General features: G+C 43.2%; 1 protein-coding gene across 3 annotated transcripts in view; it reads right to left on the bottom strand.

The window, feature by feature from the left end:
- Positions 1-9,526, bottom strand: part of NBR1 (NBR1 autophagy cargo receptor) — a 69,192-nt gene extending 59,666 nt beyond the window's left edge. For 2 of the 3 annotated variants that reach the window (XM_068131938.2, XM_068131940.2), the window contains exons 1-3: positions 9,290-9,503; positions 2,245-2,304; positions 2,084-2,102 (exon numbers count right to left, since the gene is read on the bottom strand). In XM_068131938.2, coding sequence (XP_067988039.2) covers positions 2,084-2,102; positions 2,245-2,304; positions 9,290-9,385 — 175 coding nt within the window. In that variant the 5' untranslated portion in view covers positions 9,386-9,503. Of the gene's footprint in view, positions 1-2,083; positions 2,103-2,244; positions 2,305-9,289 lie in introns of all 3 variants that reach the window. The other variant, XM_068131937.2, reaches the window with a different exon arrangement.
- Between the last annotated feature and the right edge of the window lie 5,678 nt (positions 9,527-15,204).

The following is a 15,204-nucleotide window of genomic DNA, read 5'->3' as shown; positions in this document are numbered from 1 at the left end:
GCATTATTTCACTTTAAGGTGGATTACAACAATTTCACCGCAATACATGCTCAAGAATATCGGGCTGACAGAATGGCCGAGAGGTACGCACACTCGCCTCGAAGCTGTCTGGCCTGCGTTTGAATCCCGACCCAACTTCAAACTGTCATCCCGGTGTTTCACAGGCAGGCCGATTCATCAATGTGCATGCCCGTCCCTCGGATGGACGTTAAACTAGGCGTCCCGACTGCTGACATTAATTAGTTGGTGGATGTTAAAGATCCCATGGTGTCCTTCACAAAGTCAGTGAGCTATCACCGACACCCTGAACGAATTACAAATTCCTATCCCAAACAGTAGAGGGCAATGCATCAGTGGCACAGCCACACTGCCGGCATTCGTTGGTGGACGTTAAAGATCTGTGTCCTTTATGAGGATTAGGCGAGCTATCGTCAGCACCATGGACAAATTACAAATTCCTGCCCTGGCATCCTGAGTCGGATTGGTGTCCCGGCCAGGATTGCAGCCTCGTAACCACTTCCGCAGCACCGAGGCTCCACATAGGGCATGGTACATGATGATGATGCTCATGTTGATGAAAAGCAATCCTTTCTTTACATATAATCGATTTCCATGCATCAAAGCTGTAATGAATCAATCATTTAGAGATCATTCATAATGCAAGTGCATCCCACTTTAAATGTTTTCATTCATCAACGATCAAAATTGTAACATTTTTTATTACTTGCAAATTCAAAGATTTTTCAAATATGTTGGTTGGTCTTGTCTGTTATTATTGACAAAGAAAAATTTTTTGACAAGTATGTTGATCACTCTGGTGTGTGTGTGTGTGTGTGTGTGTGTGTGTGTGTGTGTGTGTGTGTGTGTGTGTGTGTGTGTGTGTGTGTGTGTGTGTGTCCGCCCACTTATACTTACCTACAGGTCACAATATTAAACCATCTTCATGAAACTTCACCAAATGGTGGAGTTTGTTGTCTGACAGAATCCTATATATTTTTAGGCCAAAAGGTCAACAACCTCTTCCAATTTCTAAAATCCTTCATTTTCATCCGATTGTCTTGAAATTTGAATAGGATTTACATATCAGCTAACTGAATTCAACCAACTATTTTCGAGGTCAACATAGGACAAATGGTCAACAACCTTTTCAAATTTCTAAAATACTGTTTTCACCCAATTGACTTGAAATTTGAATACGATTTTCATATCAGCTAACTGAATTCAACCAACTATTTTTGAGGTCAACATAGGCCAAAAGGTCAAAATAAACCAAATTAATAAAATTGCAAGTTTTCATCCAATTAACCTAAAATTTGAAGACGATTTGCATATCAGGTCACTGAATTCAACCACCAATTATTTTTGAGGTCAAAAGGATGCTCCACTGTGTGCCATTCTACTTTGTACTATTTTGCCAAGTGTCGCTCTATGAGTGATTTTCCATTCTGTCTGTCTATCACCTACAGGTCATAATTTTAAACCGATCTTCACTAAACTTCACCAGATGGTAGAGTTGGTCGTAAGGAAGAAGACTATTGATTTTGAGGTCAAATGTCATCTTCAGGACAAATTTCTAAAATTGCCATTTTTCATCTGATTAACTTGAAAATTGAACAGCATTTGCATATCGAGTCACTAAATTGGGAAATCAACTATTTTTGAGGTCAAAAGGTCAATGGCCAACTCAAGGTCAACCTTCCAAAATCATCAATTTTCATCCAATTGACTTGAAAATGAAAAAGCAATTGCATAATGCATCACTTTATTGGGAAACGAACTATTTTTGAGGTCAAAAGGTCAAAGGTCAGCTCAAGGTCAAACTTCCAAAATCAATTTTCATCCAATTGATTTTAAAATAGTGCATCACTGAATTGGGAGCCCAACTATTTGAGGTCAAATGGTAAAAGGTCAACTCAAGGTCAAACTTCTAATACCATCAAACTTCTTCTAATACCATAGCATGATATGCCGATTCATGAAATCATTATGGACATCTACATCATTACAAGTGCTTTGCCTGTCACAGATTGACAAGGTTCGTGGGAGTAACAACAATATAATTATGACAGGAAAATGTTTTTACCTGCAGTGTCAACAAATACCTGTGAGAAAAAAGGTTGGAAGGAACTCAACACTCATGGCACAGAAGAAATTTAAAACATTCCTGAGGCTCATCAATAAAAGACAACAGCACAAATATAATCAAAGTGAAGACAGGTTCAACAACTCGGCCACATGTCTCACCTCGTCCCCTTCATCATCAATGTACCGCAGTGTTCCACGAACACCCAGCACCTTTTGGACCTGGTGTGGAAACAGGCAGGAAATAACTGTGCAATTATAATGCATTAAAGTGTTGGCATCCTCAATCTGTATAAACTAAGCAGGCTTGCATAACGATTTAAAAATCAATTAAGTGAATAGCAAAACCATTTCAAGCGCCGGTTTTTAATAAAAAATAGTTTATTGGCTATCTGGAAAAGCCAAAACTCAGCTGCCATGTTGATATAAATAGCGTTGATAGGACCTACAAGTGCATAAAAACGCAGGTACCGACGTTAAGGGTAAGGAGGATAACATTTTTGTCCAAGCATTCACATCAGGTCATATATACGAGTTGTATGGGTTATTTGCAGAATTCCTCTGGAAAAAGAAGTTTATGTATGTCAATGAGTCGAGTGAATTTAACCAAACCACATCAAACACATACCGAGGGTGCTCTGCTCACATTAGGCAATCGATCTTAAAATGCAACGCTTTGCCAGGGGAGATAGTTCACAGTAGATCGGAGAATTAACTATCTATATACACGCGCACATGCTCGCACGAAGATGAAGATGGTGGCAACAAAGAAGGAAGCATGATTTGCTGATTGTGCCTCCTCCCTCTCGCCTGGGATAGAGAGGACCAGGGGCTGTCAAAGACATCAGTTTGGAACACGGCTTGGCCTTAAAGCTTGGTGGGACTTGTGGGCTGCGAGCTGGCTGGATGGGAGGGCCTGAGATTTGCTGGATCCACGTGGGAAGGGGGCTTTAGATTTGGTGGACTCGGGTGGGAGGACGCGAGCGTTGGTGGACCTCCACTTGCAAGGCTCCGTCCATTGAGGATGTGGGAAACAGAGGATGCACTTGGGGTGGCTAATGCCACACCGTTCGATTGTACATTGGCGCCCTTGCCAAAGTCGTGGCCAAAAACATTGGCGCCCTTGCCATGCACAGATTCAAGGCACCCAGTGCCAGAGGCAGCACAGCCACCCCAAAACATCACTGAACCTCCTCCATGTTTGACTGTCCGGAAGGTGTTCTTTTCTCTGAAGGCTTCATTTTGATTTCTGTAAACATTGAAATGATGTGCTTTACCAAAAAGCTCTAATTTAGTCTTATCTGTCCACAGGACATTCTCCCAGAAGTGTTTTGGCTTGTTCAGGTGTGTTTTGGCAAACTCCAGTCGGCCTTTCTTTTGTCTCTCTCTCAGCAGTGGAGTCCTCCTGGGTCTCCTACCATAGAACCCCCTTTCATTGAGTTGGCGATGGCTGGTGTGAATTGAAACTGTTGTACCTTGTGTCTGAAGGTCAGCTTGAATCTGTTTGGCAGTTGATCGAGGTGCTTTCTCCACCATTCAAACAATCCTTCGCTGCAATCTACGATCAAGTTTTCTCTTCGTCCACGTCCAAGGAGGTTGGCTACAGTGCCGTGGGCCTTAAACTTCCTGACAACATTGCGTACGGTGGACACAGGAACATCAAGGTCTCTGGAGATGGACTTGTAGCCTTGAGGTTGTGTATGCTTGGCTACAATCTTGTGTCTGACCTCCTCGGACAATTCTCTGGTTTTCTTTCTTTTCTGCATGCTCATTGTGGTACACACAGTGACACAAAACAGCAGAATGACTCCTTTTCTCTATTCAAACTGGTTGAATGAGTGATTTTATTTATATATATATATATATACACACCTTTTTTTTTTGTATACAGAATCGAGGCTCGTGTAAGAGGTATCGAGACTCGTTTTATAAAAATATTGCAAGCACCTGCAACTCACCATGGGTGAGTTCAATTCCAAAGTAAAGTAGAATCACCAACTTAAAATCTAATTATTTCTAACAACTTCTAAAAGGTGCCAGTCATATTGTCCGGGCTGTTTTAGGATGTCTGTGTGGAATAAGCTAAGATTTAGTAATTTGTTTCAGCTTTTTTGTTTTGTTCCACTGCAAACAAAAGAAATACATATGTGGATACCAAAATATTTTTTCATTTCAACAATTTTCTGGAAGACATGGTGCATTACTTGAAAAAAGTGCAAGGGTGTCAATATTTTTGGCCACTACTGTAGGTGTGTGGTGGCTTTGGGAGCCAAGCTTTGTAAGATCCAGTGCTGTGCCGAGTATGGCAGCTTCAAAGGATGAGAGCGAGGTTGGGATCGGGATGGATGGGATCAAGAGAGAAGAGATCGTAACCCGGTCACTTAATGGATGGTAGAGGGGGAAACGGGGCACGGATGAGGAGACACGAGTCGTGGTTCCTCGCTGGGTTGGGGATGGTTGCTTTGGGACTGGGGAAGGCTCCCCTTAATCTTGGGGACTTGCGGGTGGAGATGAGGACCGGTGGCTGGCTGGCAGACACACTGGCAGACACACTGGCAGACACACACACACACACACACACACACACACACACACACACACACACACACACACACACACACACACACACACACACACACACACACACACACACACACACACACACACACACACACACAGCTAGGTTACGTTACCAGTAAAAAACTGACGACTCTAAAAACAGAGCTGTCTTCCTATGTATATGTTCCGATTCGTGTTCAAAATATAACATTCAATTGAAATCAAGTTGTTCCTCAATCATCAACCAACGTTTGTCGATTGATAGAGAGGCATTAACCAATTGCTTAACGCTGCTTTTCACTGTGAGTGCGGAGTAAAGATGAGAGATTCCATGGGATTAAGTACACAAAGAGCCAAATTCAAGTGTGCTACCAATCAACTATGGCCACGTTGTACCAAGTGGGGTTATCAACATAAAGCTCGGCTTTGTATTGGTAATGCTGCAAAATGATGACAGCATGCATGTACAGTGAAGGTTTTGCTGAGGAAAAGTGCATTCCATTGTTGGACAAGTTCCCAAAGCACCTCACATGGTCAATGCAACTTTTCCTACATCATTCTCCAACCTAAATATGAGCTTTGACTGACTGACCTATCATCTGTCCATGTACTTTTGTGTACACGATATTTAAAAAACCGTTGAAAATTTAGCTTTCATATTGCAGATATCTATTCCTCATGACATTATCTCAACCTGATTAGAGCACGGCTGTGATTGGCTGAATTTTGTTGCTATAGCAACCATCTTAGTAACTTGGCTTGCGTACGTGATATTTCAAAAAATATTCAAGATTTAGCTTTCATATTACACAGATCTATGCCTCATACAACCCAAAAGGCGGGGGACCCCGAGTATCAGCGCCTTCTTAATTTCACTTTAGTTTGTGGGACGGGAAATGGATCTTTAAACACAAGTACCTCAACCCTTCTCAAAAAAAAACATTTAAAGTTCCTATTTCCACCCCACACTATCCTTCCAACAATCAATCATACCTCAACCCGACATTATGTCATACGATACATGTCGCTTTTCTTTACTGAACTTTTACATTGACATTCTTGAGATCGGCGTGACGTCACCGTCACGTTATTACGCCAAAGTAACGTGCTCTCCATTTTGACACAGGGGAAACAAAACGCTCTGAGAAGGGGAATGCACACACAATTGCCCGTAGTGAATGCGTTCAGTGTAGCAAGTCTCTCGAATCACCGTGTAAACTGAACTCGTTTATCTACCTCTCATTAAATTGAATTTTGTGGGGTTTTTTGCAACTTGCCCCGCTTTGGCATTGTCATGTCAACATATGGGAAACTTGCCAGGCTCGGCTTTGGCATGTCTTATCAATGTACGGGAAACTTGCCAGGCTCAGCTTTGGCAGTGTCATATCAATACATGGGAAACATGCCAGGCTCGGATTTGGCATTGTCACATCAATACATGGGAAACATGCCAGGCTCGGATTTGGCATTGTCACATCAATACATGGGAAACATGCCAGGCTCGACTTTGGCATCGTCACATCAATACATGGGAAACATGCCAGGCTCCGATTTGGCATCGTCATATCAACATATGGGAAACTTGCCAGGCTCAGATTTGGCATTGTCATATCAATACATGGGAAACATGCCAGGCTCGGATTTGGCAATGTCTCATCAATACATGGGAAATATGCCAGGCTCGGCTTTGGCATCGTCATATCAACATATGGGAAACTTGCCAGGCTCGGCTTTGGCATGTCTTATCAATGTGCAAGAAACTTGCCAGGCTCAGCTTTGGCAGTGTCATATCAATACATGGGAAACTTGCCAGGCTCGGATTTGGCATTGTCATATCAATACATGGGAAACATGCCAGGCTCGGATTTGGCATCGTCATATCAATACATGGGAAACTTGCCAGGCTCGGCTTTGGCATTGTGATATCAATACATAACAAACATGCCAGGCTCGGCTTTGGCATTGTCACATCAATACATAGCAAACATGCCAGGCTTGGATTTGGCATTGTGACATCAATACATAGCAAACATGCCAGGCTCGGATTTGGCATTGTCATATCAATACATGGGAAACTTGCCAGGCTCAGCTTTGTCATTGTCATATCAATACATGGGAACCATGCCAGGCTCGGATTTGGCATTGTCATATCAATACATGGGAAACATGCCAGGCTCGGATTTGGCATTGTCATATCAATACATGGGAAACATGCCAGGCTCGGATTTGGCATTGTCATATCAATACATGGGAAACATGCCAGGCTCGGATTTGGCATCGTCACATCAATACATGGGAAACTTGCCAAGCTTGGCTTTGGCATTGTCAAATCAATACATGGGAAACTTGCCAGGCTTGGCTTTGGCATTGTCATATCAATACATGGGAAGCTTGCCAGGCTTGGCTTTGGCATTGTCATATCAATACATGGGAAACATGCCAGGCTCGGATTTGGCATTGTCATATCAATACATGGGAAACATGCCAGGCTCGGATTTGGCATCGTCATATCAATACATGGGAAACTTGCCGGGCTCGGATTTGGCATTGTCACATCAATACATGGGAAACATGCCAGGCTCGGATTTGGCATTGTCATATCAATACATGGGAAACTTGCCAGGCTCGGATTTGGCATTGTCACATCAATACATGGGAAACTTGCCAGGCTCGGATTTGGCATTGTCATATCAATACATGGGAAACTTGCCAGGCTCGGATTTGGCATTGTCACATCAATACATGGGAAACATGCCAGGCTCGGATTTGGCATTGTCATATCAATACATGGGAAACTTGCCAGGCTCGGCTTTGGCATTGTCATATCAATACATGGGAAACTTGCCAGGCTCGGATTTGGCATTGTCATATCAATACATGGGAAACTTGCCAGGCTCGGATTTGGCATTGTCACATCAATACATGGGAAACTTGCCAGGCTCGGCTTTGGCATTGTCATTGTCATATCAATACATGGGAAACTTGCCAGGCTCAGATTTGGCATTGTCACATCAATACATGGGAAACATGCCAGGCTCGGATTTGGCATTGTCATATCAATACATGGGAAACATGCCAGGCTCGGATTTGGCATTGTCATATCAATACATGGGAAACATGCCAGGCTCGGCTTTGGCATTGTCATATCAATACATGGGAAACTTGCCAGGCTCGGCTTTGGCATTGTCATATCAATACATGGGAAACTTGCCAGGCCTGGCTTTGGCATTGTCATATCAATACATGGGAAACTTGCCAGGCTTGGCTTTGGCATTGTCATATCAATACATGGGAAACTTGCCAGGCCTGGCTTTGGCATTGTCATATCAATACATGGGAAACTTGCCAGACTTGGCTTTGGCATTGTCATATCAATACATGGGAAACTTGCCAGGCTTGGCTTTGGCATTGTCATATCAATACATGGGAAACTTGCCAGGCCTGGCTTTGGCATTGTCATATCAATACATGGGAAACTTGCCAGGCTTGGCTTTGGCATTGTCATATCAATACATGGGAAACTTGCCAGGCCTGGCTTTGGCATTGTCATATCAATACATGGGAAACATGCCAGGCTCGGCTTTGGCATTGTCATATCAATACATGGGAAACTTGCCAGGCTCGGCTTTGGCATTGTCATATCAATACATAGCAAACATGCCAGGCTCGGATTTGGCATGGTATCGCATGAAATTGAAATTAATCAGACTTGATTATTGGCCATATGAGCACCCCGCAGATACCTGGAGTAAGAACCGGTGAGACTGGCAGACAGTGGAGTATCATCGGGACAGCTACCTAGTCAGAACACCAGGTTAGATCCATAATTCTAATTCGATTAGGACAGATATTTATTTAATCAATTTACTTTAATTTTAATATTGAACACTCGACCATAATACATCTATTTGATTAGAGAAATAGGGTCCGTCTACTCTAGACTCTATGTCTATACTATATCTAGGGTTTAGTTTAGACCACGAGATTTTTCATTCAAATCTCAGCCTAACCGAACTTGTGAGATACAAACTAACCTAGTTATTGATAATTATATGCTGCTCAAATCTATTACCGGAATTGCCAATGACAATCGACGTACTCTCCTCTCCTTCAACCTGGGTTTCCCACTTTGCGCTGTTTGCTAGGCGGAGGTGCGGCCCCATGGCGCTGGTTGCTAGGCAGTAGGCGGAAGTGCGGGTGTGAGCGCACAAATGCTCGGCGGAAGTGCGGGTGCGAGCGCACAAATGCTCGGATGTCCGACCCCGAGAATCCTGCTCCTTCTTCGCAAGGGTCCACAACCTTCGATATATCCGATTCCTCAAAGACGAACAACGTAATGATCAGTATTTAAACAGAGGTGGGAGGGGGACAGGGTCATTCAAGGTGCCCGAGTACGCCAACCCCGCGGGAAGAGACCGAAAATCATTCCAACACGGGAGATAAACAGGAAAAACAATGAATAATCTAATAATAAAATCAATTTTAAAAAAAATATATAAAAAATATATAATAATAAAATAAATAATCAGAAGACAAGCATTTTAATTGTCACATGACGGTGATTCCCTTCCTCAGATGAAACCTCCTAAACCACCCCCCAGGACTCCAAAGCACACATCTCAAACCCTCCACCCGAAGCACAACGCACCCGTCCGGCGAACTCGGCCCAGGACTCCGTGTAATCGACAAGCAGATTCGCAGAGTGCCAGCCGCAAAAAGCAGTCACCACAAAATCCTCGTCCATGGCGAGGCGACGACCCCAGGAGGTCGATGTGGCACGAAACAGAGGTTAAAAAACCCCGAGCAAAACAGCTGAACTATTTCACAACGTCGTCCGCCATGAATGACGTCACTTCCGGAACAAGAAAATAAATAAACATACTTCTTCCTCTTCACATACCTCTAAACATACACAAATAAACATCTTCTTCTTCCTTCATATAAGTCATTCAGCGATTTAATTTTTCTCGCAATTGTTTTTCTTTCCACAATCAATAAAATATTCTTTCAATTCGTATTATTCATTTTATTTTCCTTTCTTTAAGTCATTTATTTATCCCCAAAAAAGTATTTCATGTTTTATTCATTATTCGTTCCTCTATTCATTCATTAAAATTTATAAACTCTGCTGACATGTATGTTTGAAGTGCCTGAAATTCAGAAGCAACTACATTGTTGTTATTGTTGTCTCCCGCGATGAAAAATAAACAGACTTCCGGTGTGTACCTGGATGGCCTAACGTTGGAGTCCTGCTTATGTTACATCTGCTTTCTTGGAGGTTTAAATTAATTATATAAATAACTAGATGGTATTCATAGAATACTTACCCTGCGCAGTCAACTTGTTGCGAGCCAACTCTTCTGTTTTTGAACATTTTTTTTCTTTGATCCAATATGGCTGCCAGACCACGTGAGTGATTACTGATTACATCATAAATTTATATTCTCTAATATAATTGTTGCATAGGTCATGGTCAATACATTTCAAACTGATCAGACTATGCGTTTTCCCTGTCGAATTATGAAGTCATGATTATGGCACCAATGACGTCATCGTTAACAACTATTCCCCATATGGAGTTCTTTACAATGAGCCATGTTTCAATTTTTTCCATGCAACGGTTTTGGAGATATAGAGGTGCAACATTTTTAGGTTTTTCCAAGATGGCACCTGTACCACATGACCTATGACGTCATGATTATCATTAAAATATTCTAAAGGAGGAGGCGCTCCGATGGTGAAAATTTCGTGTCCATCAGACCAACAGTTGCTGAATTTTTTTGTATAATGATCGGATGGATGCGTTATATTTGTCGAATTATGACGTCATAACAAAGGCACTGATGACATCATTAACATATCTTATTCCCCATGGGGAGTAGTTGACAATGAGCCAGGTCTCAATTTTTTCCACGGAGTGGTTTCAGAGATATAGAGGTGCGAAGTTTTTTCAAGATGGCGCCTGTACCACGTGACCTATGACGTCATAATCATTAAATATTCTACAGGAGGAGGCTCTCCAATGGTGTAAATTTCGTGTCAATCGGACCAACGGTTGCCGAGAAAATGAATTTTTAAAATGCAGACACGGCACACACACGTACGTATGTACGTAACTGAATGCTTAACCCCACTTTTCGCTTCGCGAGCGCAAGGTAATAACCCACCTAAGAACATTCCAGGGGGTGTGTGCAGTTTTCAAGTTTGTTGTAGATCGCTCGCCAAGTGGCTTAAGCACTCCATTCGAAGGTGCTTGATAAGGAACGGCTGGCTTAGCGAGTGCTAGCTAGCTGCTTAGTAACTGAACACACCCCTGGGTTTGTACTTTGACCCAACTGTAAATGCAATGGCAATTAAAATCACCCATTAATTGTGTACTTTGACAGGCTCGAGACTTGTTTGGAGATATGGCTCATCTACTATAAATGAATGATCCTTATTTCAACTAACACTCTACATTTTTGCTCTCTTTCAGTTCATAAAAAGGGATCATATTTATCGTCAACCAGCCAAACATGAAAAAGCCCTCTCAAAATATTTCATGGCAGGCGTCCAAAAATCCATGCTGAAAGGCATGGTTTCTGAAGAGCTGCTGCAGGAAAGTGATGGTGTTAGCAGCTGTATGCGGCGGTGCACCATCCTGCATAAACCAGGTCATACTGAGCTGGTTTGGGGTGACCTTTTGGGCTAGATCATTATGGAACTTCTGGAGCACAGCGCGGTAGAGCTCACCGTTGATCGTCATCGTCGTGCTGTTGTCATTCTCAAACCAGTAAGGCCCTAGCATTCCCCACCTGGCATTGAAGGTGCAGAAGCATATGATCTTAGACCCTTTCAGATACCTCTCAGTGATCTCAGGTGGTTCTGCCCCCCAGAAAATGTTGTTGTAGTTGTTGATGGCACCGTTCAAGTGGAAATGGGCTTCTGCTCCACTGGCAATGGCATAGTTGAGCTATGGAGCTAGAAATTCCAGGGAACAAATACCAGGATAACATCACAAAACCCTGTAAAGGAAAACGGTATCGGTCAAGAAACAAAGAAATGGCAGGAAGTCAAAGTCGTATCAATCTTTTTGAAACAATATATATATATATATGATGTCGAGTCTCCTCGGGCAATGATGGCGTATTTGCCATCATATTGCCTTTCTCTGGCTGGTACATACGAGTAAGTGTGTGGTATAGACAGGAGGGGTTGGGGATGGGGTGGGTGGGTCGTCACTCCACTCCTCTATATCTAATTTATATGTATATATATATATATATATATTTGTGTCTTTGTGAACCAGATATAAGATATTTGAAAAATAATGTGGACTGATTTGCACGAAATTTGGTGAATGAGTTGCGTAGGCGACAATAACAAATCGATTAGATTTGTTTCAGGTCCGAATCCAGATCCGGGCTATCAGTGGATACAAAACGTAAACTGTTGAGCCTGATGGAGGTTTACTCTCTCTATAGTGCCGTTCTAGTTTTTTATGCTATCTGAAGGACCAAAGTACGTACAGATATCTCCTGGAAAGTGACTGTGCTCCCACAATCATGTAAGAGTTAATAAATTGCTAAGACAGCCAGATATTTACATTCGCCTCGTCCAAAACCATTTTTGGAAGAGGCGAACTTCCCCCAGTTCACCACAAAGGGTGAATTCAGACACAAAGACACAAAGGATCAAACAGTTGATTAAACAGAACCAGCGAAATAATTGAACAATTCAGAGGAAATGGATGCTTTGATATCAGAAAAGGAGAAAAAGCACTGGTTCCGGAAACTTCACGCCAAGAAATCTTGAAGTGTTTAAAGATAGAAATGGCCATATTGGAAAGCACCAAGAACCATCTTAAGAGGCCATTTTTCCCTGCAGAGCAGGGGTTGGCCTTTTTTGGGCACCTTGGTCCCCTTTTTGAAGCAATGTTTTAGGGCCGGATGCCCTTCCTGCCACCAGCCCTGTTAGTCGCCTCTTGCAGCACACAGGGAATTACCAGTGAACTGGTACTCAATTTGCCGACCACGGAGGTTTGACAGGCTGAGTAAACCCCCCTGGCATTAATTCAGTGATCAACTGGGATTTGAACCCAGGATCGTAGGATCCCAAGCCAGCACCCTAACCGATAAGCCAACACCAGGCTTATTGGAAAGCACCAAGGAACGTCAAAATTAATTAGAGAAGGTATTCAATGCTGTGAAGACTATACCCAAAATCTGTAGCGGCAGAGAGAGGTTTCAGTACAGTTGGCCCCTGTGGTACAAAACTGCCCTCGTCTTTGAATGATGAGACGATGGACAAAATGTGTTTTCTGCAGTATTATTTCATGCAACAGAAACAATAAAACCCTTCCTTATCCTTTTCAGAAGTATTTAATTTTATTAAATATTAATCAGTTAATCAAGCATTGATAATTAACCATGCTCTAATTACTAGTGTTGCTCAATCACTGCCGTTTGAGGATTTTAAAGGAAGCGACGTGGAGTGTCAGGCACAAGAAAATACTGGAAAAAGATTCCTCAATGCCAGATTATCCTCGAGTGATGAACACTATCACCTAATATTCCTCGGCAAAAACGTACACCGAGCTGGACCCCAAGTGTTTTACAGGGACTACTTTGGAGGCACCGACGCTCCAGAAAGAGTATGGTTGGAGGAGAGTGTGCGTACCATTTTGGGAGAGTGTGTTTCAAGGTCTTGGCCATTTTGATAGCACAGGAATGACAATTGTTTGAAAGTAAAGTTTGTTTTTTGTGGTTATTTACAGCCTCATCTCCACAAAGCAGCGAACCTGCTGCGGTTTTAACGCAGGAACCCAACCATTAGTCTCGGCTCATAAAGCTGCCACCAGGAGGCGAGCCGGTTTCACAAACTTCAGCTCCCCACGAGCCTTGAGGATTCACATTTCCATAATATCATATGTGCCAAAGAAGAGTTGTGCATAACCTACTGGCAAAGGTTTGTAATTCATTTGCTATTTCTCTAACTTGTTCATTATGGCAAAGAGACGTATGCCAGCACAGCAGTGGAAGTTGGTGTTGGGGAAGAGTTCTGCTCTCCGCATCCCCCCACAGTTGTTGACAAAGAGCTCCCTTCACCACAGTGTTGGGAGTAATCTAAGTGTAAATGTAACCTTGGTTGAAGAGATGGGGCAATGTTTGCGGTCGGCTGTTAGAATTGGCTAAAATACCTTTCCAGACAAAAGGAAGTCCAATAGAATTGAGGCTCTGACACCAGACTCTCACTTTGACTGAGCTAGGTTGGAGACATGTCCTTGGCCTGATCACACAGAGTGTCCTGCCATTCCTGCTCGAGCTTGGGTGCCTTGTGTGTTATTCTTCCTCATTTCAGCTAGTCCTCATGTGCGGTCTTCCAAAAACAAGACAACCATGTACCAGCCTACTCCCAGCTTCCGACAACTTCCACGAGAGGCTTCAAGCAAGGGCGAGCGGGTCTGGAATGAAAATCCTTGGGGTTTTAAAATATATTAGACGTATTCGTTTCTGAAATGAGTTCTGCTGGAAAGTTTCAGTTCTTATCCAAATCATTACAAAATTATTTTAAGGAGGATCATTTGATGTTCCTCTTTTCTGCTGGTGCTTGGGGTTTCCAGGATGGCTTAGGGTATGCACACTCGTCTCTGCACCATCTAGCCTAGGTTTTTTTTTTGGTTTTTTGGTATACTAAATCGAGGCTCGTGAAAGAGCTAACATTTAAATCACAAACAAATCAACCAGACAAACAAAATATATAAAAAGAGGGAGCGGAAGACAAGATGGGGAGAGAAGGGGAAGCACACAATCACAACATTTGAGAGCAGGGAGATGTGTGGGAGGGAGAGGGTTGGGGGGAGGAGGCGTGGGAATGGGGGGGGGGGGGTGGGAGAAGTATAAAACACAAGGACTTCCAGGACAGAAGTTGGTATTTCAAAAAAGTGGAATTGGGGTGAAATTAGCGGGGGTAGAAAAGTTCAAGGTTTTGGATGGGGGAAGATAAGAGATGGTGGTGAACAGCTGTGTTAAAGACCTGGAGGGTGGAATGGGATTGAAGAGAGTGAGGGAGTTTGTTCCAGAGGCGGGAGAAAAGAGGAATGAAGGAGTGAAGGTGAGCAGAGAGTCTTGATTTTGGCAGTTTAACCATAAGAGGGTTGCAGGCAGATCTTGTGCGACCTGTAGGAATATTTGCGGGACAGAGCCCAGAGAGAGCTGGGAGGGGCAAGGCCAGAGAGGAGTCGGTAGAAGACGGAAAGACCACCAACCTGCCTGCGGTGAGTGAGTGAGAGGCCCTTGGAGTTAGCTTCATCGCGGGAGATTCCAATGACTCTGAACGCTTTGGTTTCAACAGCGTGAAGACGAGCTAGGTGTGAGGCAGGAGCACCAGCCCAGAGGGGAGAGCAGTATTCCATTGAGCTGCGGATGAAAGCCTTGTATGTGGTGAGGAGCTCAGGTGTGCCAAGGAAGGACTTCGCACGACGGAGGATGCCCAGTCGGCGACTGGCTTTGGAGGCCAGATTTGAAATGTGGTTTTCCCAGGAAAGATCATGGCAGATAGTGAGACCCAAAAGCTTGAATGACA

This window comes from Myxine glutinosa, chromosome 12 (assembly GCF_964187855.1).
Source record: "Myxine glutinosa chromosome 12, kmMyxGlut1.1, whole genome shotgun sequence".
Classification (NCBI taxonomy): Eukaryota; Metazoa; Chordata; class Myxini; order Myxiniformes; family Myxinidae; genus Myxine; species Myxine glutinosa.
The sequence above is the reverse complement of the archived record's forward strand: the minus strand, read 5'-3'. Positions and strand labels throughout refer to the sequence as shown.